This window comes from Passer domesticus, chromosome 20 (assembly GCF_036417665.1).
Source record: "Passer domesticus isolate bPasDom1 chromosome 20, bPasDom1.hap1, whole genome shotgun sequence".
Taxonomy (NCBI): Eukaryota; Metazoa; Chordata; class Aves; order Passeriformes; family Passeridae; genus Passer; species Passer domesticus.
The window spans coordinates 4,112,244-4,136,392 of NC_087493.1; the positions used below are offsets into that span (position 1 = coordinate 4,112,244).

Consider the following 24,149-nt stretch of genomic DNA (forward strand, 5'->3'; position numbering starts at 1 on the left):
TTGCTATGAAGCAATGCCTGTGACATGCACTGCAGAAGTAAATATAAATTTTATATCTACAAGTCACCACCACAAGTCAGGAGTGTTGGAGCAATTCTTTTGCAAAAGGTTTGCTTTTGACAGATATTTCTACCATGAACTTCAGAAGAAAGAAAAAACCTATAAACTATGAAAACCCCTATTCTGTATTGAAACTGTGGCAATACTTTTTTATTTTATTTTATTTTTGAAGTGAAAGATACTTTCAGAAATGTGGATTTTACTATTCCAAACAATGCCTCCAATCACTTTCATTCTGCATCGGTGTGGATACGTTTGAAACAGCAGCAGCACTGTCTGCTGTCACAGCACTGGGAAAATAATGATAATAATAACAAAAATCCCCTAAAATGCCTGCCACTTCCCTTTCTATGTGCTTGCAGCTCAGCAGCTACTCAAGATATAATCCTGTGACCATTTCAGAATCAAAGTGCATTCAGATCAAAGTAGTTTATAAGAAATCACTGATGCACCTACTGGGTTCTGAGTTACAATTCCACAAGGCATCGTTTCTATGGAAGATGCTGAACTGTATTTTCACCCACCTCATGCAAGAAAAGGTTGTTTTTCTAAAGATTTACTGGGTCTGCCTGAGCTTGGAGTTAGTTAAATTCATTCTGCAGGTAGTTAAAGAAATTCAGCAAAATGAAGCATTTTTACATAAGATATTGGATAGTATAGACTCATATTAATAGGAAAGGATTGCTAAAAAGAATAATTTTTGCAGCAATGAAAAGAAAAAGCCATAAGGAAGCCATCCATTTCTGCCACCATGAATACCACTGCTCCTTATCTATTATCTCTTGTATATAATATAAAAGTACATATATGAAAAAATCTCAATATTGTCAAGACACACTGGTGCTGAATGAAAGGTCTGATTGCAGAAAGCCCTGCAGGACTGGCAGCTCCTCTGTCCTGGAAGAAATGCAGAGGTCAGACTCAGATCTGGAATCCCAACCAGCAGAATAAGAGCTGGGCTGGACCAGGGCACTGCATTTCTGCAAATATCATCTTTTTAGGATCCTAAATCCATCCTCATGGATCTGCCAACTTCTGTCTCCAGCCAGACAAAACCACACTAGAAAGCTAATTTTTATGTCTATTCAATTACTTATTAGCATTACTAATTCCATTATTAATCTTAAAACTAGCCCCAAACCCCTGCTACAAAATAATCAAAAGAGCAGTAGTATAGAGTTTTATTAAACTATCTCCACAAGTAAACATTTTCCATTTCAACTGGGAGAGGTATATAGGGCTTAATATTAGACATCTCTACATTATTTTCAACACCCTGAATAAAAAAAATAAATGAAAAGAAAAAACATAAGAGAAGCAAAGTGTCATAGGACATGGAAGTGACCTGGGAAAAATACAATATCAAAGAATATTCTCATTTAGAGGGGACCCACAGGAGTAGAAGCAGCCTGTACTAGGAGACACTGAAAACCATATAGGAACATATAGGTACATACATATAGAACCATGTAGGTATTAATCACTTGCTGTGGGGGAAGCAGGAGATGATTTTTGGCCTGTTGAACACCCCCCAGGGCTCTTCAATCCCAGGAGCTGACCCGTGCCCAGTTTTGGCCAAAGGATTCACCCACAGGAGGTACAAGGCTGGGACTGAGCTCTGCCAACATTGTTTTAATTCACGGCCCTTGGAGCATCACCAGCACTTTGGGCTCTTAAAATCGAGTTTTTCAAATCCTGACTCCAACTCCAAGCTACACCTAAGCTTAAATTCAGCCAAGGAATATCTGAAATAACTGAGGATGTCCTCAGCTCCTGCAAGAGTTCTTCAGGTTCAAAATCCCCAGCAGCTCAGAGATCCTGCCTGGAGAGAATTTCCTCTGCACCCACGTGGGGATCAACCCTGGGCTGCAAATAAAACCAGTCTGCAAACCAGACTGGTTTTATTAACATAAGTAAGTGCAAACTGACACATTATTTGAAAGATGTGGAAGAAAATTAATGCAGCTTCATTATCAACAAATCAGATGGTAAAATACTAAAAGATTAAGTGCAGTTGATAACAGTTCAACCTCCCCAAAATTATAAATAATAGTCAGCATAAAGAATTTAAAGATTAAAAGCTGGAGTTTTTATTAATGTCTGCAGTGATTTAAGATAGTCTCTATTTATGCCAAATACCTCAGAGATTATAGAAATAAAGAAATACAGACTTCAGCCCTGTCACTTTTATGGAATGAAAGTATCTTTACTTGCCTCTCCCAGCCTAGATAAGGTACATTGTGATATTAAACTGAATACTTTCAGCAAACAACTTCTGGTTTGTCTCAAAATAATCTGTTTCCCCTAGAAATTACTTCCACAGCTTTGACTTTTAACTGGATTAACACATGGAAAGAATAATTTACATAATCAAAAATGGAAGGAGCATAGCAAGAGTTGATCTTGTCCTATGTCATCTGCTGTACATAAACCACTCCCTTGCACAGAAAACATCAAACCTGGTGCATCCTGATTAGCTGCTCATGGACAAAGTCAGCAAAAAACCTGTTCCAAGTTAGTTAATGAAAACTGTTTGCTACAGAGCATTTCTCCCAGCTTTAGATCCACATGAAGAACAAGTACTCCCACAAAGAAGTGTTGTATCAAAGAGAAAAAAATCTGCATTACACTCATAATTTGTGGATATTAAACACAAAACATAAAATCAGAAGCATCATCTATTCAAATATATTTTAAGTAAACACACCTTTCAAATTTATTCCATTTTCTAGAAGAGTCCAAAGCAACAAGTCTTTAGTTTTGATTATTTGCTTCCTATGAATAAACTCTGAATTGAACCTGGGCCCATTTATTTGAGAGGGTATGAGCAGCTGACATCATTAACTCTATCTGTTTTAATTGATTCTCATTAATTCTATTTTGTTCCTACCACTTAAAAGTCAACAAACGTGGGTCAGTTGGTTCTTTAGTTTTTTCATTTTTCTAGTTCATCAGAACCCTGAAGGTGCAGCTTTAAAACAGGAAAAAAACTATAGGAGGGCAGTTAGATTACATGAAGGATATGTTTATTTAATAAATAAATATTAATAAATAAATACATATTTAAATATACCAGGTGTGGTTCAAGAATTATTCCACATTCACTTACTTCAGAGCCTGTTCCAGGTGGCGAATTTTCTTCTGAGCTTCCCCTCTTTCTTTATCCAGATCATTCCGAATGCCATTAATCTGCCATTTAAAGAAAAAAGCACCAGATATTTTAGCCAAAACAGTGTCTGAGTTAAGATAAATCAATGTTATTTTAAATTCTAAAAACTATTTGTATATTCCTTTTCCACTGATGCACACAACCATCCATGGATTTCTAAAATTGTGTGAAATGCAAAAGCAGAGATTAACAGAGAGATGAAGTATGGGAATGTAGCCAATGAACTATTTTCCTTCTCAAAGTAAATATTACAGTCCAGAATAAAGAAATATCACTAATTACATAAAAAAGGAACTACATTTTCTTTATGTAAGTACAGAAAAGCAGATAGGAAACTGCCTAAAATAGTGACCTGTATTCTCTGAGGTGCAGAGCTCCTACTCACCAATTTGTGACCACCCAAACTGAATCACTTCTGATCCATTCTTACAATAAAAAATATCAAACATAAATACATAAACATCCTAAAGAATAATAATAATAGAACAATTAGCAATAATAATCCTAAAAATAGTTACAAAACCCCTTGAATTGGCATCTTCCCAGGTATGGTCCAAACCACAAGTTTTTGTAAGGTTTTTTGCCAAGGGGAGGTTAAGTCCAAGAGTTTGTACATAATCCAAGAGTTGTATTGCTTTAGAATTGCTTAAGGAACAACGTGGGGATGGGACATACAGGAAATCCTTTATCCACCTACAGTCATTTGTAATCTAAAGAAATACAGAATAAAAATAAAGAAAATAAAGAAAAAATAAAGAAATAAAATAATTTAAAAAAAATAAAAAATGTGTTTTACTAAGTGTGTAGGCCAGTGAAAAAACACATTCAGAGATTCTCTGCTGGGAGCAGTTCCATGGAGGTGTTCACTCCAGGAACACTTAGCTGGGTTTCAAGAGCCTCCAAATCCATGAGCTGTCTACTAGAGAATGAAGAAGCTACTGCCAAACCAGGTAAAATTCTATATATTCAACAGGTGGCTTGGGAATGGCTGTCAGGAATAATCTGTCACTCTCCTGATGCTGAGCTGAATGTTTGGAAAACAAGCAGTCGATTATTTATAAAAAGCAGGTGTTTCCTTGGCTTGTAAAGCCATTTAGCCTAACTGGTTCCTGATCCAGCAGATAAGCACATTTAATCAAACAGTGACATTTAAGGCTCCTACCTATGATTTGTTTGATGTTTAAGTATCCTCAGAGGCAACAGCCACTGCAGACTCATAAAGATTATTAGATAATGGGTAGGTTTTTAAGTGAACAGATTGCAGCAGAGACTTCATGATTCCTTTGCTTGTTTTAGTATTTTATGGGCCAATCCATCCTGGTTTATGGATTTATACCCATAGATTATTCACTGGCATTTTTCTTCTCGTCCTTTCTCAAAGATTTGAGCTTGAAAACAGTTACACCAGAATTTATGAACAAACTGCTGTCAAGTTATCTATAAAAAGAAAGGCTCTGCTTCCTTGTTTGCTGATGCAGAATTCCAACTTCCCTCCCTGGGCTCACTGGTTGGAGGCACTGCTGACACACTCTCAGACCCTTGCTTAAGACCTTTCTCCTAAAAGATCCTCAAACCTCAGTCAAATTTTGTCAATATATTTTTCATTTTGGCCTCCAAATCACTCCAATCCTGGATTTTTCTTGAGTTCAACATTTATAAAATCTATGACTTGACTAAAAAGACAAATGTAGGTTAGGTTTAAACCAAGGCAGATCCTGGAACAAAGAATGTTTTGACTTCAAGTCAGCAGAAGGAACTAACTCAAACCAAAACCTCTCTACAATTCATGTCACAAGTGCTATTACCAAGTGACAAGTAGCTGGGATCACAATCCATTATTTTATGTTATAAATTTGCCACATTTGGCAATGACATGTTTGAGTAACACATCCTTTCAATTAAACAGGCATCTAAGGCACCCTCTGGCTGCACATGAGTTGCACATATAATGTCACTAAAATTGAAGTTTAATTTGAAGCCTATTGATGTTCTGAGTCTAAAAGAGCAGGCAGGATTTGCAAAGTGCTTTAAGATGAAGTGTTTCTGATGAAAATTACATTTTTTACTTTAAGTTTCTGATGTAAAAACGATGCCTGTTGACAATATCTAGAGAACACGTGGAGAAGGATGGAATGGAGATACTCTGGGGGAAAAGGAGTGTGGGAGAACACATGAGCACTGCCAGAGGTCAGGCCAGGTTTCATTCAGTTCATTTTCCTTCCAGTAACAGCAGCTGCCACCACGAGCAGTGTACACACACAGGACAGGCTGCCAGGGGCACTTTTTTGGGAATGCCATCCCAGCCTCCATCCCCTGGCAACAGGTTCCTAAAATCAGAGGTGATATCCGTGTCCTTAAACAGCTGTGCTTAAAATCTTACTTGATTTTGTCCAATTCTTTTTTCCGAACCTTGTGAAGTGCTTGGATTCCCAAATTTACTATTTGGGGGTTTCAAAATTTCAACCTTTAAGTTCTGTACAGAACAAAATTGGAGGTGTGCAGAAGATGGGAGATTTTCCTGGAAATATTACCTGTTTCTCATACACACGCTTCAAGTTGAGCTTGTCCTGCTGAAGCTTGTATTCTTGATCCTGCAGAGGAAAAGATGTGTATTCTAAATCAACAAATCCCATTTTTCTTCCATTTCAGAGCATTCATCAAACACAGACATTAGCTATCATATAGAACAGTTCATAGCAAAATAAAAACCCACTTTATATCATCATGAAAAAATTCTCTGACATAGAAGAGAATTTAACCAACACCAAATAACACAACTATCTCCAGAGTCATGATTCATGTTTGCTAAAGAGAAACAGCAACTTGCTCTCCTGAGCTATTAAAATGCCATTCTGTACTATATCAACTGTGAAATGAAAGACATTGGAAGAAAAGTAGATGCCAAAACTCAACCAGGACTGATACATGATACAGATGTGGAACTCATTACCCTGAGATAGAAGGATTAATTTAAATGCCTACAGGAAGACAGAATATTGAACTGAACTATTAAACAGTGCAAATTAAAAACAATTTTGAAACTTTAAAAATGTTTACAGTTTACGAGAAAAAAAAGATATTCATCATTCTTTGACAGGCTTCTTTGTAATCCACCAGTAGAGATTTAAACTCTTTTATTTAACTGCAAGAAACAGTCAGAAAACTTCTGTGAAAATTCTGCTCTTACCTCTCTTTTAGCCACACTTTTTAAAGCAACCTTTAACCACACGTGACATTGTGGTTATGTGACATTTCATATATTTCCATTCATAAAACAGAAACAAGCAAGCATGGTATACAGAAGTGCATTTAAAGATGGATATCTAAATATTTAAATCACCTAATAAAAGAAAAGGAGTTGGTCATTTCTGAGAAAGAAAGTCAGGGCTCACCCTCAGCTGCTGCTTCCTTTGATGTTCAGAGTCTTGCAATTGTTGTTTCAGCAGAGCCATTTCACGGCGTAATTCTGCAATCACATCACATGTCTGCTGGGATTCAACAGAAAAAGCAGCTTTTGTCTTGGAGCTCTTTTGCATTTCTGAATTTATTTCTCTTAAGTTTTCAGAAACTGGAAAAATTATCAACTTGGGAGAAAAAACCTGTATGAGTTTACGGCTCTGGGTGCGTCACTCTGGGCCCTCTGGTGAGCTCAGAAATGGAAACAACAGCACAAAAAAACACCCAAATAATAAAAAATCCCTACTAAAATCTACCAAAAATTAGTAGAAAGAAAAATATCTTGTAAATTAAATGGAGTAAAGCTTCATCAAAGCTCAGAGAATTTCAGCAAATAAACACCAATCACCCACTTGTCCTATGGCTCTATGGATTAATAAATGGTATTTAAAACTTGAGTCTTTTCCACAATTATTTAACTTTAAAATCACTTTAAATATGTACCATCTCTGTACCTGTGCATATTGGTAGATATCAACCTGACAGATGTTTTTCCAGAAACAAACAAGAGTTATTACATTTTGGGTGAAACCTACACTTGCAAAATATAAAAATATTTCCTTAAACACATAAATATTTAATACAATGTTCAATACTATGAGGCCTGCAGGACTTTTTTTTCTGGAAAAAATATTTTCTGTCATGGAAGCGGCTTTATGAAAACATTAAGTCTTCAAGAGTGTATCCAGAATTTTTACAGGAGCACAAACAAAATCAGGATGTTAATTGTACCTTATCTGGATCAGATATACAGAGATATAGAAATACACACACACCAGAATGACCAACCAACCTCAGATGATTTTTCAGTCAAATTTTGGAATAAAAAATTAAACCCCAATTTTATTTAAACTTACACTTATGACTAACTTGGGGAAATGAGCCATTCCTTGGATTTATTCATAAACATCACATTGATAGTGAGGAGAAGACTTAGAAATAAACCCCATTTTCCTGCCTGTTACACCTGGCAGCATACCTGAGCTTGTTCCTGCTTCAGAAAATCTCTATCAACATCAAATTTACTTTGTAGTTGCTGAAGGTTCTCCTTGTATTCCTGCATAATCTGGTCCTTGTCTTTCTGAAGTAACTTGTACCTACACGGAGCAAGCAAACAGAATATGGAAATTGCTTTCATATTTTGGCATTTTACCTGCTCAGTATCAATTCCACGGAGTCTGCACGTCTGCCACGTGCTCTTGTCACAGAATGAGCTGCTCATAAATAATGGAAAGGTAAGACACTCCTCAAGGTGGTGGTTTGGGTCACTTTAAATGAGTTTGACACCAATTAATATATTTTCATGAGAGTTTTCTAATGTCAAATGCCATGCAGTGTGTTGCTGGAACAAAATTAATACTGTTTGCTTCTGGAAATTCCATATTCTTAAAAGTTTAAGCAGCAATTGTTATTGAATTACCTTTCTTTCAGCTCCTCAAGTTGGGAGCAGACCTCCTGGTAGCGCAGTTCTACCTCAGTCTTCTCCTGAGATAATTTCTGACGTTGTAAATTACTATTTTCAGCCTCAACAGTCAACTGCTGCACACGGGCCCCCAGCTTTTGGACAGTCTCGTTCTAGAAGAATAGAGAATTAGTGAGAAAAGCCCAGCATCAATGAGGGAACACCCCAGTTGTTATTCAGCAGCCTTGAGCAATGAGTTTCTCTGGCGATGCAGACACAAGAGTTACAATGGCAAAGCTGTCATCAATCATGACAGTAAATTCTATACTGTATATAAAAATAAATATATCTTCAAAATGGGAGTGTTTATTCCCCCTCAAAGTGACATCTCTTTCTCCTATACACAGAACAGCATATGCAACTGATTTCTAAATTACAAAGCCTTTAAAATGGGAGAGAAAACAATATTTCAATGGAAAACCACAATGGATGATAATATATACAAAGCATTTTTAGATTTTCCAGAAATCTCACTGCAGTAACTTTCAGTAAATTGCAAGCATCTCTCAAAAGTTGTATTTTTTTCCTGGAACTTCATCTCACAATATAAACTAATCTAAAAATTAACAAAGTAAGGACAGGCAGGTAGCATGGGACTACTCTAGGCCTTCCCCTTCTTCCCTGTATTTGTGGTAATATGCAGGGAAATGAGGGAACAACTCCTCAGGAGGATGGGGTCAGAAAACCAGACACAGAGTAGGTATCAGAATTATTTTTATATTAACAAAGGCCCGAAGATGAGGGAAGTGGAACAGAAATTTCACCCATTCCTAACTATCTGCCCTGTGCAGGCTCTGCCCTGACTGTTACTAGAGGTGACATGAACCTGAGCCAATGCACAAACCTCACCCAGAGACATCACCTGAATGGCCACCTGAGCTCTGGCAAGTGGCCACAGAGATTTCACAGCCACAGCACAGCAAAATTCTCCATTTGTGCCAAGCTGCTCACTGTGGGCTTGGTTTTCTGGGGCCAGAGGGTTGTTTGCTTTGGGGGCTTGGGGGTTTTGTTTGTTTTGTGGTTTTCTGGGGCTTTGTGCTTGGGGTTTTTTTTTTTAATAATTAAAAAAGGAGTAATTTTTAATATACCACTGAATATAATTCCTGGCTGGCCCCATGTCCCTCAAGGAAGTTCATCCTTGTTCAGGGTACAAGCCCCTCCTTATCAGCTCTATGGCATTAATGAAACTGTTCAGCCAATTCCACCTGCTAACAGCACTGGCATTCCTGACAACATGAAACTCTGAACAGGGAAACTCTGAAATACCAACAGAAAAAAAATTTAAAAATCAGGAGAGAGAGAAAAAAAGAAAACTAATTTCCAGTGACAGTCTAGTCTTTCATCTTAAGCCCTGCCTTGAACTCTACCTTGTTTAATTATTAAATCAGAAGCTGCTCGGCAAGATCTGTCTAGTTTTGATGGTTCTTAAATTCAATCTTGCTGACAGACTGTGTCCATTTTTCTCTGTATTTACTGTTACCTATGACATGATCTGAATGTTAATTTTTAAATTCAACATTCATTAATAAAGGAATAAATTTTGTTTGACATTGTCTTTTCACTCATTCAATTTTCCTCATACTTCATCCTGATGAAAAGTACAGGATGATTTTTTGAGGGTACTTGTTAATTTTTTTGCTTTTTGCATCATTTATATAACAGGCACAAAATCCAGATTATACCTAATTACATGCTTATAATTACTTTAAAAAAGAAATGAAATAAATTAGAATAATCAATACTTATTTTAAAATTCTTTTAATGTCATCTTTCATCTAACAGAAGCATTTGCTCAAAGAGGAGGTGGGTGAGTAAAAAAATCACGTTTCTATGAAAATAGATGCAATATATAAATGGTCTACAAACCTGACAAAGACAAAAGTTCTGCTAACTTGAATCAAATATTTATAATTGAGGACTGATTCTAAGATATCAGTGTAACATTGATTGACGGGCTGTGCCTTGCTTAATTTTATCTGGGGAATAAAATCCTTGGTTGGACTGGCTGCCAGGACAGTGCCCTCTCCCAGGAGAGAACAACTGCATTGCACCATTGAAAGTAAGGATGTATGTGCATGAAAAACAGAATCATGGAATGGTTTGGTTGAGAAGGACCTTCAAAACCATCTGATTGCAGCCCTGCCATGGGCAGGGACACCTTCCACCATCCCACGTTGCTCCAAGCCCTATTCTGTCACATTCACATTCTCTGGAAAAATCCCTTTGCCCAGGATTTTCTCCTGGGAAGCTGAGAAGCCTCAGAGAAAAAGGAAAACAATTCTTCTCTCATTTGCTTCTCCTGTGTTTTGCTCCTTTGGAATGTGGTTGGAGATCGTTCACCCACAGGTGATTGTTTCATTGGGCTCTGCTGTGAGTTGTTTTCACTCTTTGGCCAATCAGGGCCAGGCTGTGTCAGACTCTGGAGAGAGTCACCAGTTTTCATTATCATCTTTTAGCATTGAGGGAGTATCTTTTCTGTATTCTTTAGTATAGTATAGTGTAGTTTAGTATTCTTTAATATAATATAGTATCATAAAATAATAAATCAGCCTTCTGAGAACATGGAGTCACATTCATCATTCCTCCCTGCCACGGGGATCCCTGCAAATACAATTCCATCCAACCTGGCCTTGGGCACTTCCAATCCACCTGAACCCAAACAAATGGAATTTAACATTTTAAGAGACACTTGCTGTCGTGAGAGGTTCAGAACCAAACCTACAGTTGACTGTGTCTGCTGCAAATACTCCTCCTCCATCTTGGCCAGCCGGGCGTTGGTCTCCTCCAGCAGCTCCTGCATATCTTCTGTGTGCTTCTTCCGGATGTTGAACTTCTCCTTCTCCATCTCAGCCACGGCATCGTGGAGCTGCACCAGAAAAACAGGCACAAAGGAACCAATGGCATCTACAACTAGCACTGAGAAGAGTTCAATTATTATAACATGTGAGTAGAATCAGTGAAAAGCCCAAGTATTCACACTTCTGTTCTCTCTGAAAAAATAGAGTTTCTCTAAAAAAAAAATTTAAAAAATTGTGGCTGCCCCTGGATCCCTGGAGGTGCCCAAGGCCAGGCTGGACAGGGCTTGGAGCAGCCTGGGACAGTGGAAGGTGTCCCTAACCATGGCAGGGGATGGCACTGGATGAGCTTTAAAGTCCCTTCCAACACAAACCAGTCTGGGATTCTATGAAAAAGAAAAAAACCCAAACAAAAAAAACCACCCAACACTGGAGCCTCAAGATCTTCATCACAAAGGACAATTTATGGTTTATGATTGTGTCTTGCCTTTAGGAAAGCAAGAATTAAATCCAACTTCATTTCTACATGCAGGGCAACAAAAAATTAAATTGTACAGCAAACTTCATGAAGAGAGGTGGGTTTGTCCTTTCCGTGACCCTCTCTCTCCTGAGAGGGGGAAACAAGACAAATACTGACAATAATCTGGACAAAGGTGACACTGTCTCACAATAAACATGCTCTTCCCTTTGCTTTGCTGCTGTCTTGGGTTGAATAATAAATAAAAATATTGAAGAATTCATGACCCATTGCAAGACTAAGAGTTCAAAGGAATCACCGTGACAGCAGGTAGCAGCAGGTTTATCCAGATTAAAATTCCATGTCAGGTCAACCAGAAATAAACACTTCCCTAACAGATCCAGAGACCTGCCAGGAGGCCAGATGAACCCCAGGAACAGGGTGACCAGCTGGGTGCAAAAGAATCAGCAAAAAGAGTCTTGATTACTTCAGGAAAAAATAAAATCAGCACAAAAACCACCCCTAAAACATATTCTCTATATTTATTTTTTTGAGTGACAAAATGTATTATCCCAGATAAACACTGCAGGAGTCTGTCAAAGGAGGGAAATATTCTTCATTACCCTTTTCTCCCACTCATTGTTCAGGCAATCATTGGTTTGCTCACACATCTTCTTCAGCTCCACAATCTGCTGCTCTTTGGCTTCTCTCACAACTTGGGACTCACGAACAAGGGTCTGAACTGTTAAGAATGGAATAAAATAAACAACCATTCAAGACCTTCGGGATTTTTCAGTGTTGGCAGTAGATACACTCAGTTTATGTCAGTTTTCCAACTGACCTGGCTTTCTGATAGTTTTTAGCTCTTAAATACTTAATGCATGTGCTGCTTTAAGATGTAGCTCTTAAATTCTGTGTCATTACAAGGTGTTCTCTCTTTTCTGCTCTGTTTACAGGATATCTCAGAGAGAGAGTTTTGCTTCCTGAAGGAGTAAATATACATCAGCAAAACTCTGTATAACCTCAAGAAAATGGTTATTTTAACCTGATTTTATGAGCATCCTTAAGAGAAAACGTTCTTGTGAAGGTTGAATGCCCAAGATACACATGAAAATGAAATTCCCCAACTTAAATTGCAAGTGATGGCATCATCATTAGTGGAAAAATGGGGTCCATATTCATACTTTCACTTTGTTTTGAGGATTTTCATTAGCTGGAACAGTGTGGGCAACTCCAATTCAACCTGTTCCAGCCAAGAGCAACCACCAGCCCACAGAGAGAAGCCCAACATCCCTTGTTGGATAAATTACTTTCCCAAGGAGCAGGAAACAAAGCACATGGAACACTTTTCCTTTTTGTCCATAGATTACCAAACTCCTGTATTATTTTCTAGTGTGGTTTAGTCCATAGTGTGAATGGACTCCAAGGAATTCTGAAAGAAGCTAACACTGAAAAACTGCGGACAAGCCACTCTGAGGGTGAGTTTTGTACTCGTGACACACTCAAGAGTACTCATGTTTGAAATCTCCTGCCACAACAGTCTTAAAAATAACCCACTGTGGTTTGATTAAAATGTACTGTATGTATAAAAAAATGAACTTTGAGCCAGAAAGTCCAAAAAAAATGGAAATAAGTGGCCAAAATATTTCAGTGGCATCAAAGAAACTTTTTTTGGTGACGCTCATAAAACCTGTGTTCAGTGTAATAGATCACAGGCCTCTTGGAACACTTGGGTTGGAACAGCAGAGACAACTGAACAAGAATCTCAGAATCCAAAGGAAAAAATTAAATCAAGAGTTGCAAATGATGAAGAAAGGGATGACTGTAGAAGGAGCACGCAAGCCCACAGCCACAAATGAATGCAGTACAATAATATCACCACACAGCAGACAACCACGAGGATAAAAATCACCTTTTTTCTCCAGTTTTCTTATCATATCCTCAGACTCCTTTTGTTTCTTTAGGTAGGTGGACTTCAGCACATCTATTTCATCATTCTTTCTATCCAAAATCTGCAGAGAAAACTCAGAATATTTTAACATAAGTCCAAAAAATTCCAAACTATAACCAGTGCACAAGATACCTGGTCTGCAAGAAGTCCTCAGTCATGCAGGATTAAGTGATTGAACCTAAATAATTTTTCCACCTACAACTGTCAAGCCATAAGCAAAGAACTGGTTTAGACAAATGTAGGAAAAAGAAGATTAAAAAGCAGTTTCATGTTTTAAGATGAGTTTTTTTGTTTTCCTTTAAACCAGGGCAAACCCAGCGCTGCTTTTGTTGAGTTTGGAAGTTTCATGCTACTATTGCTGCAAATAGAAAAGATTTCCATACATATGTTGCCTAATAGTATTTTAAAGCATCTAAAATTCTCTGCAGATTCAAGAAATATTTAAATAAGTTGGTGAACTTCATTACAGTCTTTTGTGCTTCACCAATTGAAATTCCTCACATGGATCCTAAGGAACAATGGACTGGAATAGGAGGGTAACTACACCCACATTTCTGTACAAGCTGAGTTTGGAAATAAAAAAGCTTGAATATTTGCACACTTTGAGATAGTATTTTAATTTAAACTTTGTGTTTAAGATAAAGATTAAAGTCGCAGAAATTTTATAACAGTGCCCCAAATCTCTTATCAAACAGAAGCTTTCATCTTAAAACAATATTACTCCATCTGCAATAAACGTTTTGTGTCTTTAAAGATTAATACAACACTATTTAACCTTTTCTAAAATATCCAACGTTATTAAACGACTTCAAAAGACGGAATTCTAACATCAATTAGGAAGGGATGACAACTCAAGGGATGAGAAAGCATTTAAACTATTTCTTATTCTCACAAAGCTGTTTCCTTTAGACTCTCAGCTTTGCTCACCGCTTCTGCTCCAAGGCCTTGAGAACAGATGAGCCAAATATGCACCTGACCAAATATTAACATCCTCTCAGGAGGCTTTGATGTGTCACAGAGTTGTGTCGACCAGCTTCCTCCAAGGCTGTGACTCAGTCTTTAGGAAACAAAGCAGAGGCAGCGAGTGATGCCGAGCTCAGAGCGGGATCAGCGCCGCCGGGACCGGGATTCCCGCTCCGTCCCCGGGATCAGAGCCCTGCCAGGGCACCTGGCATCTCCCAGGACTTCACCCCACCCCAAAAACGTGGGATTGAAAGTAACAGTGTGATTTGGGGTGGGTAGAATCCTCCCAGGAGGGCTGTTATGTGACACTGCAAAGCAAACCCAGAGAGCTGGAGCTGTGTTAGTGCCGCAAGAATTCAGAGAACATGAACTTTAAAAATGCAGCAACATAAATCCAGGGGTGATTGGTGACCTGCCTCTGCTCTAAGACAGTGCCAAAGGAGAGAGGGGACAGCAAGCACTGCTGCGGGATGAGCCTGAATGCATGTGATATATCTGTGGGTTTTCCTACTGTTGTATTTTGCATTTTGTCCATGAAAAATTAATTTTGTTCACATTCTTCTCTAACACAAATGTTTTCTCTTTAACAGAAAAATCACGAGTTTATGATTTCCCACAGAAGCTGTTATGCTGGTAAAATAGGTTGTCTTGTTCTAACAAACAAATTGCCTTGTATTTTCATCTCCTTTCTGCAGTGCCTTCTCCTTCCTCAGTGAAATATTCTGCATTCCTCTCAGTTTATGCCAAGTGTTACCTACAATTTGACTTCCACTGAACATTAATTGCAATTGTGAAGAAGCTAAAGAACAACTGATAAATATTTATGATAATCATAGTCTCTATTATTGTTTAATACACTGCTTTTGGAAAAAAGTACAAACACTTCTTACCTTTTGAACATCAGCATCATGCTTCTGTTGTAATTTCAGTTTTTCTTCATGAAATTTACCTTCTGCTATTTTCATTTTCAATTCCAGCTTTAAAAACAAAACAGAATAGATACATGATTTAAAGAAAGAATAAATTACACCAATGACCTTTTCATAACTTTTTAATAATTCATTTATCTTTCAGAAGGCAATGGGAAGTCACCAACAAAGAAATCTTATGAAAAAATCTATACAAGTTTCTCAATATTTTCATATTTATTCGATACAATTGTTACCGAAGATGTCATCCTACAACATTTCTTCAGAAAAATGGATTTGTAGGATGTTTGAGTTGGCAATAAATACAACTGCTACTGCCCAGAACAAGTTATCATCCTTAATTTAAATAAACACTTAGGAATAAAACTTTAATATTTCTGTTAATATACCAAGTTTGGTAAACTCATTTTCATTTCTTCAGGCAGGTGTTACATTTACACAAAGAATGTCCTTTAGCCCAGATGCAGGTTTGTTTTTGTTTGTTTTCTATTATTCACGGAGTTTACATTATAAACACATTTCCTTTTAAAGGTGACTTATGATGGGATTAAGGATTGGATCACTGAAATACATTTCCTGTTCTGCCTGTGTTTGTTCAAAGCTGTACTTGAACCCCTCCAACACAAAAACACACTGCCAATTCTTACTCAGTCTAAGTTTCCATCTTTCAAGTATTTTTTAATCTCTGGCATGTTTTGAGTACGCCGTTAAAGGAGGTCTTCAGGACAGCTATGAGAGGAATTTCAGCCTCTCAGGCTTTTCCAGAAACCAAAAGTGACACCTTGAGTTCAGACTCAGGCTGTTCCACTCCTACTCTGATTAACAGTCACTGTTCAGAAAGCAAAGCCTGAAAAGCTTTTCCAGAGGACAGACCCTGATCCCCCTCACTTTAGAAAAGGAGCAGCAAACCCCCTCCAGGAGATGACTCTAAGTGGTCTTTGGCCAACAGAAAACTCTGTGTTTGACTTTTGGTGCTCAGGTCCCCCCACCTTGAGGCTGGACGCTGCACTCCCATCATCATCCAGCCACTTCCAGCTCTCACACTTTTATTCAGCTCAACTCAGAACCTGACTTGTAATATCCCAACTCACAAACTCCACGGGAATTAACAGCATTATTCATTCTGCCTTTATTTTCCATGCCCTTGACTAATCAAAAGTTGCCATTCAAGCATGAGTCTTTATCTCACAAAGGCCAACCCTAAACACAGTACAAATTGTTCATTTTTTATATGACTCATTTGTCTTACAGGTTTGTTGGGACTTGAAAACATCACAACATTATCATGACTTGAAAATGTGAGTTACAAAAACCCAACTCAACTCAAAAATCCTCTGCAGGAAACACAGAAGGCTCTTCAAGAATAGAAAAGAGAAGGAAGAGCAGAGAAAATTGTTTCATTTTCTGAACTCATCAACTGATGAGTTGTACCCAACAACCACTCATTACACCACAGATAAAGAAATCCATCTCCCAACTGTTTGCATATAGATTTATGCAAATTAATGGAGGAGGAAAAAAAATTAGGTTGACAATTAATCCAAAGAAAATAAATCATATTCCCAGCTGTCAGCCAACACTTTTATCTTCCCAAAATAAGCATTATGATAAAAGTGCATCTTCTATCCATGAAATCTACACATATGTATATATGAAAAGAAATATATGCATATATTGCTGCAACAAAGTGACATTACAGAAGAAAATCTTAGTACCAGGTGATGAATAAGTGTTGATTTAATAAAAAGAGCACAGTAATCCACTTCCAGATAGACAGCTTGTGAACATGCCATAAATAAATATGAAGGTAAAAACACAAATACCAGAAACTAAATATGAAAGCGACTCCAATCTACTTGAATTACATTAAAAGCTTATGAATGACTGAGGTAGAGCTACTGCCCTCACACAGCTACTAAATCCACACAAATTACATTTAAAACTCATTAATAGTGTCAGAATGCCTCAGCTGATGGAAATGAATCCTTGGTGGTTTGTATCAGCTGAGAGCTGGTCTAGGTTTTATGATTCTGTACACTAAAATCATACAAAAATAAATCAAAATCGGGAATTTCACTCAGATTAAAGATGGACATACATAATCTTCAAGTGCTCCTGTTTGTTCTCAGCCACAAGATGTTTTCCCCCAGGCTGACAACAGAACTCCCTGTACTTGAAGCTGGTTCCTGATTCTCATTAATCTTCCCCTTAGCACCGCCCTTGCACTTGCACCAGTTCCCATCAATTTTAGCTCATTAATTCATTACACCCCTTCCACCAGAACAGCCATCTCTTCAAATGTCACAGTTCTGGGACTGCTTTCCAAAAAGGACAGCTAATTGCAAGCAAACAACTGGAAAAATGTGTCCAAGATACAGAAATAAGTCCTTAATGAATGCAACCACTGTAATAACACAGTAGGTTGCTTTTCCTCTGAATATGAGAAATAAATTAATAAAAAAATAGGTGAAAAGTCACAAAGTCCAACTCCTCATCAGGTGAGAACTAAAAAGGGGACACCTTGAAAAGTACTCAAGGTCTTCAATTTCTATAAACTTAATGAAGTTTCAGCATCCCAGGCACTTTTCTGCCCCATGTGCTTCATCCACAACTTTCCTAATTGTTAGGAATCATTGCTTTGCTCACACAATCTTCAGCTCCACAATCTGAGATAAAATTTTATAATTTTATATAAAGAAATGTGAGAAGTCCCATATTAAAGTGACTGAAATTCAATAGTTGATGTGCACATGAAGTTTTCAGCTAGTGTTGAGAGGAAAGCTGTGTTTGTGCTGAATAGCTGGTAAAAAAATAAAAATCTTCAACAGTATGTAAATTTTGTAATGATCCATGGTTCCAATGGATCTTCATCATAACTTATGGAAGTGTTAATTTGAGCATTTGCTGTAAAAATAATGATACATCAGTTTAAAAATCCAACACGCAATTTGTTGAGCGGAAAACTGCTGGAGAAGCCAGCAAACATGAGGACAACACCACAGCGTCCTATAGCAAAGCCTGGAGGCCTGGTTTCATTTCCAAATGTGCTTTTTGACCCACCCTCTCTCTGAGGCAGACTCCCAATCTCACCGCATACGTCGATACAAAATTGAGTCATGTAAACACGTTTTGTGCAGTGATCTCATGAAGGCTGGGGTGGAAGTAAAAGGGCTCAGCTCTCCCCAGCTGGGAGTGAAATGCCTCCCCTTCCATTTGAAAGCTGAAGCACATCATTAAATACTAATTTCAATCAAGGAACATCTTTCAAATTAAAGCCACACCAAACCGAGGTGGAGCCTGTCCGCAGATCCCAAATGTCAAATCTCAGCTTGTCCCAATTTCCTGTGGAACAGCTCAAGGTAACTGCATGTGCTGCTCTTCCACGCACTGCCCTCTGCACTTCAGCTTGACTTTATTTATTAAACACATATTAAGAAACAAAATAACCTACAGCAGTACCAAGACCTCCACAAGTTTTGGAGAAACCAGATAAAACCAACTTTTCTAAGTTGTTCACTTTGTTAATGCAATTTACGGCGCTCGCGCTTGTTGGTTTTAATATCTTTTATCACCAGTTAGGAGGCAGCAGAGAATATGAAATTTATGGCATGTTACCATTCAGACAAGGAAAAAAAAAGTGTAGATATTTAGCTATAGTTGGGAGGTTTGCAACTATGTATGAAACGCAGCCATTGCTGTTGGCTGAACATCATTCCTTTGGATTTCTGTCATTGTTTATCCTCCTCACAAAGAGAATGAGGCAATTAAACCCTAAGGCCATGTAAACAATACTGATGTCAAACATCTGTGCTGTCCCTGTTATTTAAAGCCATGAAGGGTGGTAGCAACAGAGCTGCTTTTATGTGCCTAGTCACACTTTCTTCCTCATTTAAAAAAACAAAACACCATCAAAATCAGCAGATAGTTATCTGAAAATGGGGTTTGGGGGTTCCAGTGTCCTGATCCCACAGCACAGCTCAGGTGTTAGGAACATTTAATAACTGTCAGGCTTGAACTGACACAGCCTCATCTGCAACTGTCATAAATCTCCAGGGGAGGGGGGAAAAGGGATCTCTCCTTTTTTCATGACAGAGGACAAACATTTATCCTGTCCCCATTTACAGAAATTTGTCGAAATATTGAAATACCTGACTTAAAAGCAAATCAATAAGTGGCTTAGCAATATGAATCACTGAACTGCTGCCCACTTGTCTTCATTCCAGGGCTCACCCTCAGGCCAGGGGGGACATCTCGGAGCTTTAACATCCATCAGATTGGGGGTTTTGGCTATTTGACAAAACAGAACTTGTTGCTTGCCAGGTTTTGTTGTTTTTTTTTTTTTTTCCAAGCCTATGAATATATGGGGGAGGGAGGGAGGAAGCGAGGAAGGGGGAGAAGGATGTAAACAATAAATGAGAACTTCAAAGTAAGAACTAACAATGCAGAACAATGACTTGTGTATCTTACAGTACACGACAAAAGTTATTTGTCTTGGTGTTCTGCAGCTGCTAAAAGGAATCAGTGCACAGCACACAAAGCTTTGATATTTCCACAGAAGAAAAAGGTTTCTTAAAAAATATCAACAAACAAGTCAAACTTTCTACCAAATTGTGCTTACTCAATTTTCACATGCAGGGTTAAAATAATAAATATTGATAATTTATACAGTGTTTTAAACCATACAGGAAGGCCAAGACAGAAGAGACTGGACTTGCAAAACAGTCAAGATTTATTATAAATACACACTGACTTCAGACTAAGGTAATTTGGAACAGTGTATTTCACTTGATCATTAACAAGCTGTCTGATCTCATTGTGTCATTTCTGTATCACACTGTACCCTCAAAAATTTTTAAGACTAGCTTTGAGGTATATTAATACTTTCCACATTTTACAAAAAAGACTCAGGGTATTTAAAAGAAAATCACTGGTGTGAAAAACAGGAAAAAAATTATATTTCATGACAATATATTTGAAGAGAAGTTTCTACAGTAAATGTAAATTTTAATCATACTGGAACTAATCTTCCATTTTCAAATGGAATAGCTGAAAACTTTGCACTCAGTTTACAGGATGTGGAAAAAATACTGTTCACTTCCCATATCAGAAAATAAACAAAATTAAAACTACATTTTGATACAATGCAGCATTAACCACTCCAATTACAGCATTGAATGTCATCAATGTTTTTATCCAATGCAATGACTGAGGTGAAATAAATGTCTTGGAAAGTCTCTGCTGCAAAGAGCTCAGGAAACCAGAGATGGACTGAAATAAAAACAGCATTAAACAAGTGAACAGCCAGAAATTAGAATGTAAAAAGCCCCTTTATAAACATGGCATTTTGCCCAGATTCAAAGGTCCCTCCACAAAAGTCCATGTTTATGATCTGGACTGGATTATTTGACCTAACAAACATTTATAATTCCCACCACATATCTACCCTTCTTTGTATCTTTACTCTTCAAAAACAATACAATTGCTATTTCCAGTTGCAATATGTTTACATATTACTCTTTAATAGGAAACTAGATATTCACTTAATTAAAAAATTAATACGACATTGCCCCATTCTTACAGCCACTAAAAAATTAAAGGTTTTGTGCTAAATCAAATGTTACCAGCTTCCCTCATCAAGGAAAATCTGACTTTTTAAATGACACTGAAATTAATAAACGCTTGATACAGAGAAATAATTGAATGGACAATTGTTCTTATTCATATGTAAATGTCATTAGGCTCTTTCAAGAGAGAACAATGTATTTTTCATGGATTTCCATGCTGGGGGTGGTGGGAAGAAGAAGAGGAGAGGAGGAGAAGCAGAAATGCACCCAGCTCTGTATCCCAACAACTGTAAGAAGTGGAGATGGTATTTGTGCTCTCAAAGATGTTTTCTCTGGCCAATGAACATAACATGGATATTAGCACTACAACATATCCTGTTATTTAACAGCTTTATTTGCAGGGTCCCACTTCCACATGGAACAAATGTCTGCCACCAGTGGGAGACACTGACATCAGCAAGGACTAAAAAAGTTCAGTATATGTTTAGAAATTAAGACAGCTTAGCCACAGCAGTATTAAATGCAATTTAAGAAAAGACAGCTCAAAAATGCAGCAAGCTGTGTCTTGAGTTGCCAGCACTGAGAACTGAACCCAGCTGAATCTATGAGCATGCAGGAATCACAGAGGTTTCAGAGGGATTTAGTGAAATATGAATATAATGAAAGGTAGCACTTGAGAATTTCATGGAATTCTGCACAGGGCCCAGTCCAGTGAATGAGTCTGAATACAGAGTCACCAACAATGACTTTTTCTCCTCAGTGTTATTCCTTTTTTATGCTGCATTTTAGCAGCTACTGAACTTTTTATACTCCTTTCAATATCTCCTAAAGCAGCCACCAAAACTGTACTCCCACCTTCTTTTCACCACTGTAACATGTAGAAATAACAGTGTACAGCACCTACTTTTCCCAGTCAATGTCTTTTCTCCCTTAAAAATCAGGATCTATACATGAAAAAAAAAGAAATCAAACTTTCTTCCTCTTTTTTTTTTTTTTTTTGAGAGACACACTTTGAGGCAGAGATTAATCATGCAGCAAAAGATTAATTCCCAGCTGCTTGGCAACCATCTGGACATTCTACTGGTTAAAACACTAGTTTGAATTGCTAACCTACCCCTTTGATCTTTCTCAATGTCTCCAGCCCATATGTGCAATAATTAAAGACATAGTTCACAAACTATTGCAAAAAAATAAAAAAATAAATAACTGTACATGTACATGTAGATCTCCACAAGCAGCCTGACTGGTATCAGAATTATAAATCAGCAGCCAGTTTATGAAAACATGTCTCATCTTGACATCCACTGTGTGGTGTGTCTCACACCAGCCTAGCAATAAAATAAGGTTTGGGGTTTATTACATTACATTCTGAAGAGTTATCAAAGCAAGGCAGGATGTGACTTCCTCACAAGGAACACAATGGACAACTTGCACATGTTTTTGGGAGCAGGACATTAATCAGCCAGGAATTATGTTAGCAGCAGTCAAGATTGCTGTGATTTTAAATATGAACGAACAGATTCATACTCAGGACGATTACTCAGGGGTGAGAATCAGTTTACAACTGGATTCTCCATATAAATCACACCCTGCATTCAAAACAGACACAGGGGTTGTGGAGAAAAGGAGAAAATTCAAATGAACCAGAAAATAGTTGCTGTCACTGCCTGGAATATTTTCAAGGGGAAATAAAACAGTGTTTTCAGAAGTAAGTTGTCATAAGAAAAAGAAGTTGCAGAAAAGTGAAAATCACGATGAAAGGCATAATTATGTCATATCTGCCTTTTCTGGCCCCCTCATATGGGTCACACTTGTGTGAACAGTAAGCAACACACGTTCTTACATTTTAACAAGAATTAAAAACCAGAATTAAAAACCTTAACAATCTTTACCCTTGGAGATCAGCATGACATTTATGAACAGAAGTATGGCTTGGACAGCCCCCAGTGAACATGATGACAAAATAAGGGGAACAGCAAAGGAAGAGAACTGGAAGAACAGAGGAATAATAAGAAAAAAAATTCCAACACACAAAGCTCCAGTTACTGTAAGACTCAGCTTTTGGGCCCACTCAAGTGCTTTCAGAGAGTTCATCAAAACCATTCTCCTCCTGTTATTAAAAAGCACAAAGAGCTCCAGCACATCTAAGGAGGTTCCTTGAGCTGCATCCAGCTCTCCTGATTCCATACACAGATGTTTCTATATCCACCAATATTTAAACTCTAGAGACACACACAGACATGAGCACACATATTTAATTCAGTATCTTACACAAAAGAACAATACTGATATTTTTTTTACTGTCCTTGGAAGATATGACCAAAAGTATTTCTTTTTAATGAGGAAAAAATATAAAATCCATGATGTAGCTAAAGACAAAATAATGTTAATTACAAGAGCCCTTGTTTTAGGTTACTGTCTCCATATTGGGTTCATTTATTGCTCATATTTGGCATGAATTTCATATATTTAAATACTTCACTGTGGAACAGGGCAATTAAGAGGAAGAAATCAAACCCAGCAGGACAATGGCCACTGATCACCATCTCCTAATTGCAGGGACTCTTATCTTCAAATGTTCTTTCCCTTCTCTTTTCCATGCTAACCCAGCCAGTGTTATTCACTCTCCCTCATGAGTTTTACAACTTTCTTTCCTCCCTGCATTCCTTCCCCTACATTCTCTGTATGGTCCCTCTTGGGGGAAATCCATATCACAGCCCTCGTGCAATTTGCTCTGTTTCAAGTTATAATCTCCTGCCAGATAAGTGAGAAGCACAGTAAATCTGCTGCTTTCAACACCTTCAATCCAGAGCCCTTTTAGCCAGACCATGACTTAACTGTATCAGCACTGCAGATTTTATCTTCATGTAAATATATCACTAGATCCCAACACTTCTGGTGCAGTAAAACCATATAAATGGCTTGATGATCTTTATAAACAAAATTTGTGTCAGGCAGTAAAAGGGAGTGCTCATTCCCAAAATAAAAGGAGAAAAACAGAAATAAAGATTACAAAGATGAAGGTCCTAAATAGCTTTTTAAAAAGGCTGCATCCTAAAGATAAGACTTCTTGAATCATAAACCTATAAAACACTCTTCTTTTTTCATCTTACTTCTGGTCCTTGATCCATGAAGATGCATTTTCAGGGAAAAAAAAAAAAAAAAGGTCTTCTTCCCATTCTCTGTGTTGTCTGTTATCTCACAGCACCTATCTCATCTGACAAACTGGTGGAACTGTCCCGCAGGTGTTCTCCTGAAAAGCCAGCCCCTGCCCTCCCCACAATTCCTCCTGCCCCAGCTGCACGACCATCCAGGCTGGGCTGCTTCAGTACACAAGAGGCTG

At 37.7% G+C, this 24,149-nt stretch overlaps 1 protein-coding gene across 8 annotated transcripts in view; it reads right to left on the reverse strand.

The window, feature by feature from the left end:
- Positions 1 to 24,149, reverse strand: part of CEP112 (centrosomal protein 112) — a 159,484-nt gene that overhangs the window by 113,689 nt on the left and 21,646 nt on the right. For 7 of the 8 annotated variants that reach the window (XM_064395729.1, XM_064395728.1, XM_064395724.1 and 4 more), the window contains exons 9-17: positions 15,204 to 15,290; positions 13,312 to 13,411; positions 12,023 to 12,141; positions 10,870 to 11,013; positions 8,106 to 8,260; positions 7,665 to 7,782; positions 6,622 to 6,717; positions 5,761 to 5,820; positions 3,170 to 3,249 (exon numbers count right to left, since the gene is read on the reverse strand). In XM_064395729.1, coding sequence (XP_064251799.1) covers positions 3,170 to 3,249; positions 5,761 to 5,820; positions 6,622 to 6,717; positions 7,665 to 7,782; positions 8,106 to 8,260; positions 10,870 to 11,013; positions 12,023 to 12,141; positions 13,312 to 13,411; positions 15,204 to 15,290 — 959 coding nt within the window. The remainder of the gene's footprint in view (positions 1 to 3,169; positions 3,250 to 5,760; positions 5,821 to 6,621; positions 6,718 to 7,664; positions 7,783 to 8,105; positions 8,261 to 10,869; positions 11,014 to 12,022; positions 12,142 to 13,311; positions 13,412 to 15,203; positions 15,291 to 24,149) is intronic. The other variant, XM_064395727.1, reaches the window with a different exon arrangement.